Consider the following 18,899-nt stretch of genomic DNA (forward strand, 5'->3'; position numbering starts at 1 on the left):
ATGATAATGAAGAGGAGGAGGATGATGATGATGATGAGGATGATGATGAGGATGATGCATGATTATATGATGATAATGAAGAGGAGGATGATGATGATGAGGATGATGCATGATTATATGATGATAATGAAGAGGAGGATGATGATGAGGATGATACATGATGATGATAATGAAGAGGAGGAGGATGATGATGATGAGGATGATGCATGATTATATGATGATAATGAAGAGGAGGATGATGATGATGAGGATGATACATGATTATATGATGATAATGAAGAGGAGGATGATGATGATGATGATGCAGTCTGGGAGCTATCACGCTTGAGTGGTCCTTGTTGAGTTCCTTTCGCACGCACCTTTCCGGCTCGTTGTTCCGAAGAACCGCACAGGTACATTTTCCGTGAGGGAAATGAAACCAAACTGCACTTTAGACATTCTGCGTGTTACCAGCGCGTGAGTACTAATGATGCGCTCTCACAGAATGATAAGAGACCGGGGTGAGTGTTTGTAAACGAATATGTCACCAAGCCTGATGCTTTTTATACGGAATGCCAAAGAACCAATAATGATTGTTGTATACCATTTCAAGAGTATACTATTATCGGAATATGATTGTTTATCACATGCTTAAAAATAGCACTATTTTGTCACTATCTCAGTAAAACACACCTAAGTCAGAAACAACATTGTTTTCTGTTGCATGGTCCCCTTGCCGTGCCTTCCCATCCAAAACACACAAACGCACACACTGCTCGTGTCAAACACACGCCTGCCATAATCTCATCACACGCACAAACACACACACATGCATAGCCTCCATACATGCGATCCGTTGAGTGTCGTGCACCGTGACGGCCGCTGCACGGCGCCGCTCCGTCACTGCAGACTGAAAGCAAACCGGGAGCGGAGACGCGCAGACCGTCTCCATCCTCCGCAGTCTCCTTCTCATCCTGCCCGTCCGACCGACTGACTGGCAGATCACCGCAAAAACGAACTGACCACAGCCGCTGACAACAGCTGCAGCTTTTCCCATCAACAAGAGGTAGGACCATGCATCTGTTTTCTCCTTTTAGAAAAAAAAGAAAGAATGTAAGCAAGGTTGTTATCAGTGGTTGTTTATGGATGTGCTTTCAGTAATAGTAGGGCAGACTAACACTCTCGCACGGGACATCGTCGCTGTTTTGCGCCCCTGTTTGCTCTGTCTCAAGCGCAGACAGCTGCGCAAGCTGTCAAACAGGCTACAGCAGGTGATGGTAACCTGAATGACATTTGACTTTTAGTGGTCTATTTATTTAGAAAAGGTTGCTTAGTTTAATCATGCGTGTGTCTGTGTGTGTGTGTGTGTGGTTTCTTGTTACATTCTCCTGCATCTGTATTCAACTCTGCCGTTGTGCATTGTCCCATTTATGCGTTTTTGTGCATGCATCCAAAGTCTTTGTGTGTTTGTGTGCCTGCATTCTTGTCATTGATTGAGTGAGTGTGTGCGTGCCTATGCTTTATTTTATATTTTTACATATGTGTGTGTGTGTGTGTGTGTGTGGCAACACCGCCTGTCTGACTTTGCCCTTTCCTTCCCCTTTCCCTCCCCGGCCTCATTCCAGAGAAACCACAGCATGTGAATGGCGGCAGAAAGCGGCAGAGTTGTCACAGAGGAGCAGGAGGAGCCCGCGGCCTCCGGAGCCGTCACTCGCGCGCACCGCGCACACACCCGGAGCCAGAGCCACATCCAGTTTCAGCCTCTGACACACAGCACCAGCACCACCACCACCCAGTGGCAGGCTCCCCGCGCTCTCGCTCACACGAGGAGTCACAGTCACACGCACTTCAGCACTCCTTCGCACGCTCCGGCGCGAAAGTACGGCTGCCGCCTCACGCACAGCCTCTCAGCCATGACCAAGGGGGACAAGGGAGCGCAGGGCTCCGCGGGGAAGCTCATCAAGCCCACTGAACCGCTGTTCCCCAAAACTCCTCAGCAGGTAAGGCCACCTGTGCTTCTTCTTCTGCTGTTGTTGTTTGTCATCACATGTGCAACGGCAGCTTGTTTCGACCAGTGCTGTGTCGTGAGGCACAAATCTGAGTGAGAATTTCCAATCTCATCCGTGTGTTTTGCAGCTTAGGTTGGCTGTGAGTGACTTCACATGATTGGATGGAGAAGGAGAGAAAAAAACAACAACTATCTGTTTGCAGTTAATCAGCTGCATTGTTTCCCTGTGAACTGGAATCCACTAGATCGGTTCAACCCGGGGAAGTTGATTGTTTTCATTTGAGCAAGGTTGTTCTGACTGATAGGATGACGAGCTTCTTTTTCCTCTGATCAGTGGACTTAAGTGAGGAAATAGAGTCGTGATCACATTCATTATAGGGAGCAAGACAGTAGAAAGGAATGACTTACTCAAGTTTTACAAATACCAGAAGACTGGGTTGACTTATCTCTCGTTAGAGTCATCATATCAGAGCGGTGGGCGATTGCCATTTGAGAGAAGGTGATAAGTCTGTGAAGGAAGTGAAACTTTGGCGTGTGAGTGTGTGTTTGTATTTGTGTTTGAATGGAAGTGAGCTGTGAAGACAGTGATCCAAGTCTTCACACGGTGTATTGCCTCTTGGTTTAGATACCATGTAATGAGAACAATGTTTGAAGTTCCCTCGTTTCCCTACGTTGACTCAGGTTGCTTGTGAAAACAGCATTACATCACGCATATCACGCTTACATCACGCTTACATCACGCTTACATCACGCTTACATCACGCATACATCACGCATACATCACGCTTACATCACGCATACATCGCGCTTACATCACGCATACATCACGCATACATCACGCTTACATCACGCATACATCGCGCTTACATCACGCATACATCACGCTTACATCACGCTTACATCACGCTTACATCACGCTTACATCACGCTTACATCACGCTTACATCACGCATACATCACTCCATCTCACCAGTTCTGCAACTGTCTCCTCTCTACCAAAGCTCTGTCTGATCTGCAGTGTTAATATACGGTATTTAATTATATTTGGAAGAAAAGTTGAGTATTTTCTCAGTATAAATAGTCGTTTTTTATTTCCCCAAACAACCTTTACGATGCACCTCTGGGCCAGAAGGTGGTTCAAAGTGTACGGACTGAAGTGGACACTTTCTCCCGTCGTGAATGTGACTAAATGACGGATCAATGTTCAGTAAACTGCCACAGCAAATTCCACATACGGAGCTTTGTCACACTGACATGCCCGGGGAGCCATGAATTCTGTCCGTCTCTGGATTTGCATGGATTTGATTCCCTGCGAGTTCAGCCGGCGTCACCAGGTGTCTGTTGACATTTTGATGGCTTGCTTCCATCACTGACATAATCAACCTTTTGCTTTCATTTTCATAATCCATAATCTAAAGTGATGGCACAAAGCTACTGTTGTCAACTCCCATGACGAGAACCCTTTGGTATGAGATTAACTTTTTGCACGCAAACCTTCAGTGTACACATTTTATTTGGAGAATATATCTTTGCTGTCACAGGTTTTTTCCCCCTCCTTTTCTTTGCACTAGAATTATCCTCAATCCTGATTTAAATCACTTGCAGTGCAGTTTCCCCTCCAGTGGTTAAGGATTCATTATAACTTCAGATATTAGTCTGATCTGTCCTTCTCCCTTGCTTGTTGACAGTCTTAACTTTGCAGATGCTCCCTTTAGTCAGAGCCAGCGTTTCTGTCTGTGTGTGTGTGTGTGTGTGTCTGTGTGTGTGTGTCTGTGTGTGTGTGTGTGTGTGTGTGTGTGTGTGTGGTGCTGTTTGTGCATCCAGACAACAGTAGAAAGGATATCCTGTTTATCCTCTTTGATGATAAGAATGCAGTAATGAAAGATTGAGAGTAAGTGTTTGTAGGGAAAGAATGAGAGTTTAGAGAGAGAGAGACAGAGAGAGAGAGACAGAGAGAGAGAGAGACAGAGAGAGAGAGACAGAGAGAGAGACAGAGAGAGAGAGACAGAGAGAGAGCGAGAGAGAGAGACAGAGAGAGAGAGACAGAGAGAGAGACAGAGAGAGAGAGAGAGACAGATGGAGAGAGAGAGACAGATGGAGAGAGAGAGAGACAGAGAGAGAGAGAGAGAGAGAGAGAGACAGATGAAGAGAGAGAGAGACAGAGAGAGTGAGCGAGAGAGAGAGACAGAGAGAGAGAGACAGAGAGAGAGACAGAGAGAGAGCGAGAGAGAGAGACAGAGAGAGAGAGACAGAGAGAGAGAGAGAGACAGATGGAGAGAGAGAGACAGATGGAGAGAGTATTTTTCGCACATCATCAGATAAGCAGCATTCTCCAGACACCAAAGACTTTAATTTCTCTCTCTCCAATTCGGGGTAATTGCAGTGAGAGTGGAAGAAGAGAGAGTTTTGAAGTCGGAACCGCCGCGCAGCCTTTACTTACCGCTGACCCGCTTGTCTTGCGATTGAATAATTACACACCTACCTCATGGTAATTGTCGCTCTCGAACCCCTCCAAGTTTTGATGGGGCAACAAAAAAGGAGGAAGAGAAAACGTGGGCCGGATAATAACAGTGTGCCGGTCGTGGCTGTGGTTACTTTGGTGATTTCCCCTTTTCATGAAGCTCTTGGATGGGAGGGGGGGGGGGGGGTGGGTAGCTGTGGGGCTATGCCTGGGCCACTGGATGTGGAGCGACACTGTTTTGTGTGTGTGTGTGTGTGTGTGTCTGACACCAAAGGTTATACAGAATCGGGGGAACAGGCAAAGGTTGTGCGCAGCCCCTGGAGACAGTCGTAAATATTGTGCTCCCCAGACTGTGGTGACTCGTCTTATTCATGTGTGAAGATGAAAGCTTTCCCCTTCTTGTTGCACACACACACACACACACACACACACACACACACACACACACACACACACACACACACCTACACACACCTACACACGCGCACACACACAGTCACGTGTCTGATGGTTTTGGCAGAGCACGGTGAGGGGAAACGGAGCTGTGGATGACTCGGTGGGTTTCTCCGGCTCCTCCATGGGCCTCAGTGTCTGCGCAGACGGACCACAAAGCAATCCTCCTGATTCTCTATCTATTTAACACGCACACATATTTTATACATGAGCATCTCTCTTGTCCTGAACCACTCGATGGTTGTGACATGAAGATGAGAAGTCTGTGTCGTATGGCTACATTAGTTTGAGAGCGACACAGCTCACTTCACGTTGGGGTGTCTGGGAAGTCGTCTGAAGTTTAGGTGGGAATTTGTTCGGTTCTTGTGAACTATTGCGAAATCTTATGAACGGATTCTTATGAAATCTTATGAACGGATTGCACGATCCTGTTAATTCAATATAATCTGAATATGTTTTCAATTACGTCTCTTGGCCTCAGCCTTGATTGTATGGTGTCCATAAATGCAAAACCTTGTCAGGAGCAATTACCTTAAACTTATTTTAAACCACAACGCTAAGCAGTTCTTTTGTGTGTTTCGTGACAGCAAGCAGTTTTCAGCGCCGCGCATCCTTTATCTCCCGTTCCCTGCGAGGAATGAGAGTCTTCACCAGATCGCTTGCAGTGGAGACAAGTTAATTGGCTCATTAGCAGCCTGACCTGCGTGGCCACCATTATCTTAAAAGAAGTTCCTTCCTCCGCTCTCTGTCTCCACAGACCGAGTTGGGCCATAAGTTGACATTTAGCAGCAAGCTGTGTTTCGCCATCGGCGGCGCGCCCAAGGAGGTGGCTGCCAGCGCCACAGCCTTCTTCCTGCAAATCTACCTGCTGGATGTCGCTCAGGTATGTGTTTGACAATGAGGAAAAGTGTGTGTGTGTGTGTGGCTCCTTTTTTATGAGAAGCAAATGGTTGTGTGTGCCTGCATGCGTTTTTATTTGACTCTGTTCCCGTTCTGCTCCGCAGATCAACGCCTTCCAGGCCTCCATGGTGCTGTTCATCGGCAAAGCCTGGGGGGCCGTGACCGACCCTGTCGTCGGTTTCTTCATTACGAAGAGCAGATGGACCAAGATTGGCAGACTCATGCCCTGGTGAGCTCCCTGCTCACACCGTGAAGGAAACTCCATCATTGTTGTTTCTCCTTCACAGTCATTGGGTTTCTCCTTTCTCCTTTTATCTGTAAATCACATTCAAAACATCTGGTTGCACAGAAACAGTAATAATAAGACAGTTCTTGAGGGAAGGACTGTTACTGCTGTCAAGATATTGCCACAGAAGTATATTATTGTATTCGGCTACCGAGGAAAATTCATACACAAAATCTCATTGTCGACCTGCAGTTCAACCTTTAAGAACTTTAAGGATTTATTTATTTATGGAAGCTCATAGACTTGTTTAAAACACAGTAAGGTGCTGCGGTTGACATACAGATAAGCTAGCGTAAAAGGACTGGAATTTGTCAACAGATTATAAAACTTTGTTTTGGTTTTCTCCCACTCTGTCAGACATAATTACGGACGCTACATCATGCTGGTGTCTGTGCAAAGTAAACAGAAAAAAACCCAATGTGCTCCACTTTCGGATGTTTTCCCAAGTTATTCTCAGGCCCGAGGCTCTCACCTGAGGATTGGGGAGAATAAATAGCCTCTGTGCTTTAATTACACTGTTCCCGACGCTCCCTCTGATGAGCTTTACATAGTTCAGCTTCAAGGGCTCCGGCTGTTCTTTTTCTTATTTTCGCCGTTTGAGGCCAGACAACAAAAGACAAGGAACTTCATCTGCATTCTGTCATGAGTGGTGTTGCCACCGTTCCTCCCCGATTACATGTTATTACATCTATGTAACACCTCATTTCACACTTGGGCATCATCCAGCTGCCTTTTGTGCGCAAGATGCTCAGTATTTCACGGCCTCTCAGCGGAATTATTATTATTGTGGCGCTACGATTGCAGATTACACGAAGCTATTAACACAAATCACCATTTTTGCAAAAGTTGATCCTATAAGCGGCTGCGCATGTGTGTGTGTGTGTGTCGTCTTTTGAACACTTACTGTAATTACACATTCAGTATCTAATGCCGACTGCATTATAAACCATAGATTACATACGAGCTGACAGTGCTGGAGGGGGACCAGGTCCACTGTGGCCAGCCGGCCACAGATGCTGATGGCTGTTGAATCAGCTTTGATTACTGACAGGAAGCTGCAGGTGTGTGTGTGTGTGTGTGTCTGCCCCATGTGAATACTGTGTGTAGTATGTGGGTATTTTAAATGTGGGCTCATCAGTATTTGTGAAGAGATTGCAAGACACTCCCTCAGATTGGACCCTGTTTGGAAAGTCCCCTCTGCCCATCCAGCAGGAAGCGTTCATCGCCAGACATAACGTGATTTCTATCTTCTTTAGGAGTCATTTGGCCCAAAAAACGCCCTCTTGGGTGCTGCCCTGTTTATTATTTTGTGGTTGTAGTATATTGCACAATCCCAGTGGCGAGAACCTTTTTTTTCATGGAAGATTGTCTCTACTAGAGAAAGACACAGTGATGGTATTCCAGTGGAGGAAGAAATGCTCCTGTCCTGAAGTAATAGTACACAACAATGTAAAATAATTTGATAAAGCATGTTTTTATTATATTATTATTTAAGTGTTATGAGTAAAATACTACTAACTTGGCCCCTGTGACAGCTATATCATCATACAACATGTGTATTAGATTGATTGATTAATACCGCTGCTCTAATTCTTTTACATAAGTAGAATAGGAGTACAAAAGTACAATATTCCTCACTGAAATGTAGTGGACTGTATGAATACTAAATCTCAAAGTCAACGAAGAAAGCACACTCTCAGAAATGTGCGCGCCAGCCTCCGATCAGCCCGCGCTGTCTTATGAATGAAGACGTGTGCAAAATGATTGGGACATGTGCGAATGTGTTTCCAATGCGTGAACGTGCGAGTGTGTTTGGCGCATGTGCCGTTGTTGCCGCTCGCCGAAACACACAGTCATCTTGCAGGAACGTTGTGACCGGCCCATTCATCGACCCCCCCCCGGGGGGGCCCTTTCATCGCTCCCATGACCGAGCAGTCAATACTGCAGCACCAGCGTTACCGGCCGCCTTTGTTTGAAGCAAACAATCAGGAGGAGAGTGAGGTGGGCGGGCTGGACGATGCTAGAAATGACCACTACCTCTGCCTCTCTCTCTCTCTCTCTCTGCTCCTTTCTCCCGCTTTCTCTGTTCACAACTCCCGGTGCAGTCGGAGCGGGTCAGAGTTCAGAAGCCGCCGCAGGTTTTTGTCACGATCACCAAAAATCCCCACCGGCCCCCTTGTTCTACCTGTTAATGTGCAGCTGTTTCAGTCCCTACACCGCATGACAAACAAACGCTCTTTTAAGGAAAAGGCAGATGATATATTGGTGTTTGATTTGCGTCGACCCCTCACTGCTTGAAACTCATTTTGAGATGTAATCACGGAATGTGTGCTTCATATTGACAGTCGGCTTCAGTGTTTATTCTCACCTGACATGCGTCTGTGTGTTTTCCAGGATGGTGGGCTGCTCTCCGTTCCTGGTGGTCTCCTACTTCTACCTCTGGTTCGTTCCTCCCTTCATCAGCGGCAGGTTCCTCTGGTACCTCGGCTTCTACTGCCTCTACCAAACCCTCATCACTGTAAGTGCGAATGCTCTTTCAGGAGTGCATTTGAAAGTTTTGGGAATCTGAAAATGCTTTGATTTGTGAGACAAGCAGCACATCAGAGCCCAGAGCTCTTAGATTGCTCACCCCAAAGGGGAAGCGTAGTTATTTAGGTTGCCTTTTGTTATTACCGTTCATCTCTCGACCTCTCTGCTCTGGGGTAACCCATCTAACATGTGCTACAGAGTGCGCAGACCGCTGCAGCCACAGTGCGGCGAGCTGTAATGGCATGTCATTCTAACTACTTGATAAGTATACGGGCAGCCCTGCCAGGAACCTCTTGCTGGGTAAATGCTGGTTACCACTTTTAGCCTGCCTTCATTGTCTCTGGATGTGTGTGTGTGTTTGTGTGAAGTGAGCTGGGAGAGGCCAGCTGCTGTCATTCAGAGGCTAGGATGCAATACATCATCTGTTTATGTAATCAAGCTATAACGGGGCTTCTATCCGATTTATTAGTTCTCACTTCCAGCTGCAGGGAACGGTTTAAGCAGGTTACATTCTATAAATGTTTGCGTCCAGTAAAGGCCCCATAAATGACATGCTGTTTAGAACCGGTGGCTGGAGAAAAACCTTCCACGGCCGCGTTTATTTCCGTCGCGGCTTCCGCAGTGCTGACTGAGCCCTCGTGTAAATAAAGTGCAGCAGGACTCGGTTTGCTCGCCTGTTCTCTGGGAGAGGTGGTGAGGAAGGAGGAAACAGAGAGCTGAGGTCGGCCAACATGCAAACTGCAGAGATCGCTGTATTTTTATCTTGTGTTGCATTTTCACAGGCACTTGTAGATTAAAGACATCTAAACATATCTTGGGTGTTCCCATTTGATTGTGAGTCAAATGTTATACGCTAGACCAGGGATTCCCAAAGTGGGGTGCGCGCACCCCTGGGGGTGCGCGAGCTGCCTCTAGGGGGTGCGCGAGAGGAAAAGTGTAATGGCGGTCTGATGGTGTAATAATATTAAATATTTAAAAAAAATGTAATTTTAATTTAAAAACTGTCAGGTGGGACATCTGAAGCTATCAGTCGTAAAAGAGGAGAGGGACAGAGAGAGAGAGAGGAATCGGAGGCGAGGGGAACGGAGAGGTGCGTTATTGGGGAGAGACCGGGAGAAGAAATCGAGCCAGAGTCAGAGGAAGATGAGACGGCGCAGACTGGGAAAAAAAGAGGAAATATGATGAAAAGTATGTGTGTCTGGGCTTCACTTGGATTGGCAACGCAGATTCCCCAAAGCCACAGTGCGTGGTGTGCAGTGAGGTTCTGGCTAACAGTCTGAAGCTCTTATTTACGTCGCCACCTGAACACCAAGCATGCCAGTGCAAGTCAAAAGCCCCTTACATTGTTTATATCCAAATTGGAGGAGTTACAAAACAGCCAAAAACAACTGGAGTCTCATTCATGTGTTGGTCTATAAATGACGCACTACGGGCTTCATATCTGGTTACAGAACAGCGAGAAAGGGGCTACCGCACACAATCGCCGAAGACGTGAGCTTGCCAGCTGCCAGAGAGATGGTGGAATGTATGATTGGGGAGAAAGAAGCAAAAAAGTTGGACATGATCCCGGTGTCCAACAACACTGTGTCGCCGCATCGATGCTTTGTCCGAAGACATCCTGGCTACATTAGTCGCTCATTAATTGTAAATTAAATGTGATAATCTGCCTCTGAGCCTGTGCGTGTGTCCTCACATCCGTATTACTCTTTAAAAGTGACGCCTTGTGTAACTGAAAGTTATTGAAACTTTGTTGCAGTGTTTCAGGGCGTTTTCACACCTTCAGTTCGTTTGCTTTGTTGCAGTTGCTCCTTTGTTCGGTTTGTGTTCACACTGCAACATTTAACAGCGGACTAAATCTTGTAAACAAATGCCACGCGCGAGCAAACTGTTCACTCATTGGTCCGATTCTTATGCGGCTATGAAGGCTTAAAAGGCTCTGTTGCCTCTTTTTTTTATTTTTTTTATTAAGGGGGGGGGGGGGGGGGTGCACGAACCCGGTCGGGATGTAGAAGGGGGTGCGCGGCCTAAAAAGTTTGGGAACCGCTGCGCTAGACTAAAGAGTGGGGAGCAATGAGGCTGCGCTTCAATGAGCGCTTTGACTTGTATGCTAACACGCTCACTGTGACAATCGCTGATGTTTAGCAGGGATGAAGTTCAGCATCTTATGGGAATGTCATCAGTTATGGAGGTTTTTAACAAGCCAGTAGAGATCAAAATATCAGGAACGACCAATGTGGTTGCAATTCTCCCTGAAGGGAGAATGAATGTACCAAGTTCCAATCCATTCAAACGGTTATTTCACTCAAAAAACGCAAATATCCACCTCAGAGGAGAATCATTAGGGTTCATCATGTGGGGACCATGAATGTCTGTACAAAGAATTTCATTGCAATCCAACTGAATAGATCCTACGATATTTTGGTGTACCAAAGGCGTGGAGCGACCAACTGGAGCCATGCTGCCACGCTAAGAACAAAAAGCAACAACTCAACATTCGTTATCTTTCTTCAGCCTTACGAGACTTGTGCGAATGCTGCTGAGCCACATATTGTATTCATTATTCACCCACAACTGTGTCTTTCTGCTCCACCGCAGTGCTTCCACGTGCCTTATTCTGCTCTCACCATGTTCCTGAGCACGGACCAGAAGGAGAGAGACTCGGCCACTGCTTACCGTGAGCTGCTTTAAATATGCTAATGACTGCAATGCTGAATTGATCTTTGACCTTCTTTTGCATCAGATGTGTGAGTTTGCTTTTGAAGTGCAGGAAACTGATAGCTGGGTCTTTTCTCGTGTTGACGCCAGGAATGACAATGGAGGTGCTGGGGACACTTGTGGGCGCCGCCATCCAGGGCCAGATCGTGGCCAGCGCTCACACTCTGAAGCACTGCGCGCGTCACAACATGTCCGCCGGTTACCTTGGCAACAGCAGCGGGACAGAGATCGTCAGGAGGCTGGCGCGCTCCCAGGACTACCTGTCACACTCGGTAAGTGTCCCCGTGAACAGACCGGGAGCCCAGGTGTGCCCAAAGTAGGCCACGGAGGTGCTTTGAAAATAACTTGGGACTGTCATCATCGTTCTCACTTAACTTGGAGCTGCGGTGTGCGCTCGGGGAAGGAGGGGTCCAAAAAAAGCAGCGCTGAATGAAAAGGAGGATTGTTCGAAAATTGGGTCCATATTTACAGACTGTCTACAGGTTCTGACATCCAAAATGGCAGCAGGGCCCCGTGTTGTAACCCATGAAACCTGTGGGATTGAAAGGAGACGCCACTGTTTGATATCTGAACCCGACATCCTGAGCCGGCTCCCCTCTCATCGACCACAAAGGGGGTTCACTCCCTCACATCAGGCTCCAAACTGTGGCCCCCACACTGAGGGGTCTCCGCAGTCTGGAAGTCATTAGGCCTATTGATATCCCACCCACAACATTTGGAACAAGGCGCTCCAGATCCAATATGTCTGGAATATGAGTGTTTTTAGTGTAAAGTTGGAGGGAAAGGAACACGACAGGAAACATTTCAGTTTGCAGAGCTGTGAAATGAACTCGACTTCTGCTGTGAGTCCAACATGTTGCTTCTTTGCGAGGATGAAACAAGTCCAAACTGTCCTGGTGGTGGATTTTGGTTGCACCGCAGCTATTCGGGTTTCTTTTCCGATGGATTTCGGGTGAACCTTATCGGGGGCGAGCCGCTCACCGCGCCAAACCCTCCGCAGCCACCCGCTAAATTCCCCCGCGGTCGCTGGTGGAGGGTGGCACACCGTCTGTGCAGACTAGGTCTGCCCTCGGAAACAGGGTGTGTTTGATGTGCATAAATAATAATGAACCGCTGGCTGAGCCACATGGAAAAATAGCAAACAAACAGAGGTTGTGTAAGGCAGAGCAGTTCCTGTCGAGGTGCAGCGTTAAACGGTTCCGGCATGTATTTCAGGGTACAGCTGTACTTGAGCTTTCCTGCTGTTTGTGCTCGTATTTGTACAGTGAAATGCCCAGTGGCGGAGTTTGCTATTTAAAGGGATGCCGAGAAAATAAACACAGAAAGTCGCAGGCAATAAATCACGTGGTAATGGTGTGTCGCAGGGTGAAATGAAGCGCTTGAATTCTTTAGGCATTTGAGCACATTATGAATTAAAGATTGAGACGAGGCTCAGAATAGACTGGCTTGGTGCTGGCTGTGTAAGAAGCGATGGACTGCTGCTGCTACATGTGTGTGCTTTCTCTCTTGCAGAAGGAGATGTACATGATAGCTGCCGGTGTGATAGGAGGAGTGTTTCTCGTCTGCACCCTGGTGATGTTCCTGGGAGTCAAAGAGAGAGACGGTGAGGCTTTTCTCGTTGGGGTCTGATGGTGCAGGGGAAACAATGACCTCACTACTCCAACATCACGCGTACAGTTCAGTTTACTCATGACAAATAGTGCGACTACCAAGTCTGTCAAATCAGCAGTGGTGTATAAAGTACCCAAAAGCCATACTTGAGTAAAAGTAAAGATACCTTACTGGAAAATGACTCCAGTAAAAGTAAAAGTCACCGATTAGAATACTACTTGAGTAAAAGTCTTAAAGTATCTGATATTTATTGTACTTAAGTATCAAAAGTAATTTTCTGATGTTAAATGTACTTAAGTATTGAAAGTAAAAGTACAAGTAAATGCTGTTAATAAAAAAGCAAAGGGTCAGAATTTTGAGAATTATGAAGTTTATTCTTTTAAGCACTTAAAATTTTACTTGGTAAAATGACCAAGGACATGGAGCTGTGTTGACAATAATTGGGTTGGCTGTGATCCATCCAGGAGCAACAATGTTCAACATAATATATTGTACATAAGTATACTTTTGCATCTACGATGAACTTATCATCATAATTCTCCGAAAAGCAATATGACACTATGAAGGAGTTGTAACAGTGCGTTTATAAGTCTGCTCATTAGACTAGAGGATGTAGAGGCCAATGCATAATATTATGTTCAGCAAAACATATCCACTTGATGCATCAGGTCAGTGTTTAGAGAAAGGACACCTGCCTTGTAAACTCCTATGGGCCTGATTTGAACACAACAGGCAAAGGTTTTGCTCAAGCTGAATCTGCAATTGGGCGACTGCTCCCATCATAACTCCATCTGATCATCCACAACATGACTCAAATATCAAAACATGATCAACACTAAAGCAGCACCGAAAGTAACAACCCAGTCATTACTTGAAACTGAGAAATGTCCTGTTCATCTTCAGAAGACAATTCTATTAGAATGTAAAGAAGTTACATTGTATTAGAATGTAAAGAAGTTACATTGTATTAGAATGTAAAGAAGTTACATTGTATTAGAATGTAAAGAAGTTACATTGTATTAGAATGTAAAGAAGTTACATTGTATTAGAATGTAAAGAAGTTACATTGTATTAGAATGTAAAGAAGTTACATTGTATTAGAATGTAAAGAAGTTACATTGTATTAGAATGTAAAGAAGTTACATTGTATTAGAATGTAAAGAAGTTACATTGTATTAGAATGTAAAGAAGTTACATTGTATTAGAATGTAAAGAAGTTACATTGTATTAGAATGTAAAGAAGTTACATTGTATTAGAATGTAAAGAAGTTACATTGTATTAGAATGTAAAGAAGTTACATTGTATTAGAATGTAAAGAAGTTACATTGTATTAGAATGTAAAGAAGTTACATTGTATTAGAATGTAAAGAAGTTACATTGTATTAGAATGTAACTTCTTTACATTCTAATACAATGTAAAGAAGTACATACATCAGTGATGAAAAGTAGCGTTAGTTGCAGCCCTAATGAGCTGTTCCATATTTGGGAGCACATTTTTGGATTCAAACCATGTTGGTGTTGGAGATGAAATTAGTAGCAGAGGGTCATACTTAATAACTGGAACATTGACTGTTTTCTTGCATCTTTTTCACTTTTACGAGTACGAGTGTGATTGAACTGTTCGGAGGTCCTCCAGTGTTTGCTCTCATGCTCTGATCTCTGTATTATAAATGACAAACAGCATCCGCTGCAATGCAGCAGGGCAGTTCCAGGAGCAAATCCATCGCCTCTCCCTTAACTGCATGTCATCCGATATATGCTGCATACTCGCATCCTAATTCCACATCTTACCGTTTCAGATCCGTATGCCCCGAAGACAGAGAAGCAGATCCCGTTCCACCAGGGCTTCATCCTGGTGATGAGACACGGGCCGTACCTCACTCTGACCGCTGCCTTCCTCTTCATCACCGTCGCCATTCAGGTGAAAAGCACGTTTACGGCAAATGGAGTCCTGCATCCTGACAAGGCGGAAGACTTGCTGGCGCTCGATGTTGATTTGATCAAAGTAGAAGAGCACTTACTGAAGGCTCACGGTTTAAAGCATGTTTTTAAGGCCGTTTGGAGTGATAGCAGCGCGTCACATTCTCTGCTGTTTGTCACTTGCAGCCTGACGCTTCGGTTTTGACACCTGCGGTTCAGGCTGTTTAAATTATTGCAGACGACTCCAACTTTTGCATGGGATCTATTTCCGTATGTATCTGCGCTCCCTCATCTCAGTGGAGGTGTCAGTTGTCATCCATGCGAGCCCCGGGGTGGGAATAAATCCCTGCAAAACGCCGTCAGCAGCGAGCTGAGCGCCCAGCGACAGCGCTGAGTAGACAAGACGCGAGTGAATATCTGAACGTTTCATCTCTGATTTCTGCAGCTGGTACAGAGCAACTTCGTCCTCTTCTGCACTTACGCCGCCGACCTGAGGGATCACTTCCAGAATATTGTGCTGACCATCCTGGTGACCACAGCTTCTTTCTTTCTTTTAAGCACCCAAAGATATACCATGTGACTTGACTGTAAACTACAAATACAGCGGCGTGGTTAAAAATACATTCAACTTGAGCAACACTACATACACTCACTTTATAACTTCTTCATTTTTTCAATCCTGGGACTATTTTTATCCCTGTGACCGCATTAGACCTTTACTTGAACCACAGCAGCTGTTTTTCACAAATTATGTGACAAATATTTCATGTTGACAAAGGAAACTGGCCTCATTCCAGATTTGCACACGCTTACAATGACACTTCTCACACATAGAAACTTCATCATCTTCCTCAGACTATCTTACTCACACGTGATCCACTTGCACATGTTCACGCAGGTTTCTGCAGTGATAAGCATCCCGCTGTGGCAATGGTTTCTGCAGAGGTTTGGGAAGAAGACGGCGGCTTTTTGCGGTATCACAGTGAGTATACCGTTTTTATTTTGGTTTGCTTTTAACTTCGACGCTTACACTTTGATGTTTGTGCCATCTTGTGGACAAAGAAGGCAACGTGGCTTCCTCGTCTATAAGACTTTTTAAATTTGTTTTTAAATGATTCCTCTATCTAGTGGATCATGCCCTTCACCTTGATGCTGGTCTTCATCCCCAACGTTGTGGTGGCCTACGTCGTGGCCGTCTCCTCTGGACTCAGTGTGGCCGCCTCGCTGCTGTTGCCGTGGTAACCAGAGCACATCAGATATCACGCTTCACTCAAGATGATCATCGCTTTTTCTTTATTGTCCCTTTTTCATTTATAACAATTTAGATATATTTTACAAAAGACAAGGAGAAACGCATGGGAACCATTATTTGGTCTGCTGTCGTTATGTCCTTCGATTTATTAAGATCCAGATGTGACAGCTTCCCTGTTGTTTGAAGTGGCGGTTTAACCCATTCCCCCCAGTTCCTGTCACTTTTCACATGACAAATAGGATCAACGCTTATTCAAAAACACCAAATAATCTCTAAAATGCTCTAAACATCTGAGCTGAATAAACTTTTATCAGATGAACATGTGGACACGGTGCTCCAGTTTCCTCCAGCAGTTTAGAAACCAGGCAAGCCCGGTGCACTGTACTCTTTGTTGTTGTTAGATTTGAGAGTCCGTCTGTGTCAACGCTATTTGTGACCGTCCAGGGCGTCTCCCTGCCATCTGCAAGGTTTATGTGCCTCCAATGAGGATTAAAAAAACATATGCTACAGCTTACTTTTCTGTCAGTAGAATTTGGATTTATATCCTTGAAATATAATAAAGTCCGCTCAGCCTCCGACATTGTTGATAGAAAGGCCGTCCTGCAGTAAGTCTGTCTGTGCGGTGGCTGCACTGCTCATGTGAGTTCCCCTTTGATTTGATGCAAAGCGTCATCAGTCAAACCATGATATAGCACAGAACCTGCTGTTAGTGGTGACCCAGCGCCTAGAGGTTCCTGTCCATTCACTTGGGTCATGTCACGGTCACGAACGTGATGTCATTTTTATCAATTAGAGGCGGCGTCTGCTATAACTCCTCTATATACCATCACAGAGCTAATACACCGCCGGAGGTAAAGCAGTCTTCTTCTCAGCGAAGGACGCTCCTCACTCATCTCTCGTCCCCTCCCTCAAACCCCAAATTACAGGGGCCTCCCACGGGGCCATGTTTATTTTGGAAGGGGCCGATTGTTTATCTTCTCTGCGGGCTGAAGCCGGTGGTACTGAGCGCTGCTCATCGTCTAATCGTGTTATTAGCTCTGTAATTTTAGCCCACCGGTTTATCGGAGCGCTATAAGAGGACCTGCTATAAGATGGGTCAGAGCGTGAGGGAGGTCTTAGGCGAGCATCGTGTCTTCGAGCGAAGACAAAGGACACACGCTCCCAAAATCAACAAAACAAACAAAACAAAAACAACAAAACGAAAACCACAGATTAGTGTTCAACTCTGCATGTATGTGTGTGTGATTCAGGTCTATGCTGCCAGATGTGGTGGATGACTTCAGACTGGCCAACCCCTACTGTAAAGGCCACGAGGCCATCTTCTACTCGTTCTACGTGTTTTTCACCAAGTTCGCAGCGGGCATCTCCCTGGGAGTGTCCACCCTCTGCCTGGAGTAAGTCTGCATTCCTATCACACACACGCTCCATTCATTTACACTCTCTATGATGCTCTGCATCTGCACTTAGTCATGATACCTTACAAAGAAATGCATTAACCCCGGACCTGATGTATGATTCATCATGTGAAAGGTGTGCAGTTGGCTCCTTTGCAGTATTGCAGCGTCAGGCTGCGATGTCGATTTCCTGTAACCTGTGTTTAAATTGGATCTCTGCGTGTGTGTGTGCGCGTGTGTGTGCGTGTGTGTGTGTAGATTTGCAGGGTATGACACCGGCGCCTGCAAGCAGCCTGCTCCTGTAGTGTACACCCTGAAGCTGCTGATTGGTGCTGCCCCGGTGGCCTTCATTGTTACGGGGTTAATGATCCTACTGCTCTATCCTATCAGCGAAGACGTGCGACTCAGGAACAGACTCTGCCTGGATGAGCTACGGTGAGCAGGCTTATTTTTTTTTTATCATCAGGATTATTTTTCCTTAATTAAGAAAGTTTGTCTTGGGCTTGAGACTTAAAATCTACAACAGAAAGTCTGCCTTACAATCTGTGTTTGAAAACAAAGAGGGCACTTATGAGGCAGTAATGGTCTAATGAAAGACACCATTGTGTTGCATTATGGGAAATGTAGGAGAAGGAGCTCGACCCATAGAAAATAAAAGTCAGGATATCTCAGCCGCTGCTGGTTTGATTTTGATTATTCTTTCTTCATTTTGACTGAAATAAAAGGGCTTTTTTTAATTGCTGGAGAAGCCCTTTAATCCATGACATTCATATTATTTGCGTTACTGATGTGACACACTGACGTCTCCCACAGGAAACAAAGCATCAGCTCCAGAACAACGGAAGATCTGAACAGTGTGTGACCTGGACCTTGAACGAAGTGAATCCACAGCCACGTGTTCCAGTTACCTCCGCTGGAAAGTTGTCCATTAGTGTATATTACACTGATAAATAGTTGAAACGTTCTAATGTAAACTTTTTTGTTTCATTTTCACATGTACTGTACAGTCATCCTGGATATATAAATATATAAGATTACCTAATTTATATCAATGAATGTATACCATTATTTGCTGTGTTTAGCGCTACAATACTGTTTATGATATATGATTACTGAGGGCTGATGTTATGAAATGAATAAATGTTGTAGAAGTTGGTTAATAGACCGAATAAACGTGGGCGTTGTTTTATTCTCTGGAGTAAAATAAGTAACACACAAAAGAACGCACGCTAGTTATGCAGATTTAATATTCAGAAGGCTACCAAGAGATGTTCTTTTAAACCAGACATACTTTCACACTCATTTGGTCTTCAATAGAGCTGCGATTGACAATTTATAGCAATGACGGGGAAGTTTCTGTTGAGGCTTGCCCCCTCTAGTGGTCAGGTGT

General features: G+C 45.3%; 1 protein-coding gene across 1 annotated transcript; it reads left to right on the top strand.

Moving 5' to 3' along the window:
* The first annotated feature begins 908 nt into the window (after positions 1-908).
* Positions 909-18,707, top strand: mfsd2b (MFSD2 lysolipid transporter B, sphingolipid). Its single transcript, XM_079291409.1, has 15 exons — positions 909-1,045; positions 1,605-1,979; positions 5,659-5,784; positions 5,906-6,030; positions 8,482-8,605; positions 11,212-11,290; positions 11,422-11,603; positions 12,844-12,934; positions 14,743-14,864; positions 15,309-15,392; positions 15,762-15,845; positions 15,992-16,101; positions 17,366-17,509; positions 17,768-17,944; positions 18,323-18,707. The coding sequence occupies exons 2-15, from the start codon at positions 1,623-1,625 to the stop codon at positions 18,369-18,371; spliced, it is 1,854 nt and encodes a 617-aa protein (XP_079147535.1). The 5' UTR covers positions 909-1,045; positions 1,605-1,622; the 3' UTR covers positions 18,372-18,707.
* The last annotated feature ends 192 nt before the right edge of the window (positions 18,708-18,899 follow it).

This window comes from Melanostigma gelatinosum (genome assembly GCF_949748355.1).
Source record: "Melanostigma gelatinosum genome assembly, chromosome: 19".
Classification (NCBI taxonomy): domain Eukaryota; kingdom Metazoa; phylum Chordata; class Actinopteri; order Perciformes; family Zoarcidae; genus Melanostigma; species Melanostigma gelatinosum.

Coding starts and splice junctions, on each gene's coding strand:
- mfsd2b (XM_079291409.1), top strand. CDS start 1,623: ATGGCGGCAGAAAGCGGCAGAGTTGTCACAGAGGAGCAGGAGGAGCCC. Junction 5,785..5,905: donor ACCTGCTGGATGTCGCTCAG/GTATGTGTTTGA, acceptor TCTGCTCCGCAG/ATCAACGCCTTCCAGGCCTC. Junction 17,945..18,322: donor CTCTGCCTGGATGAGCTACG/GTGAGCAGGCTT, acceptor CGTCTCCCACAG/GAAACAAAGCATCAGCTCCA.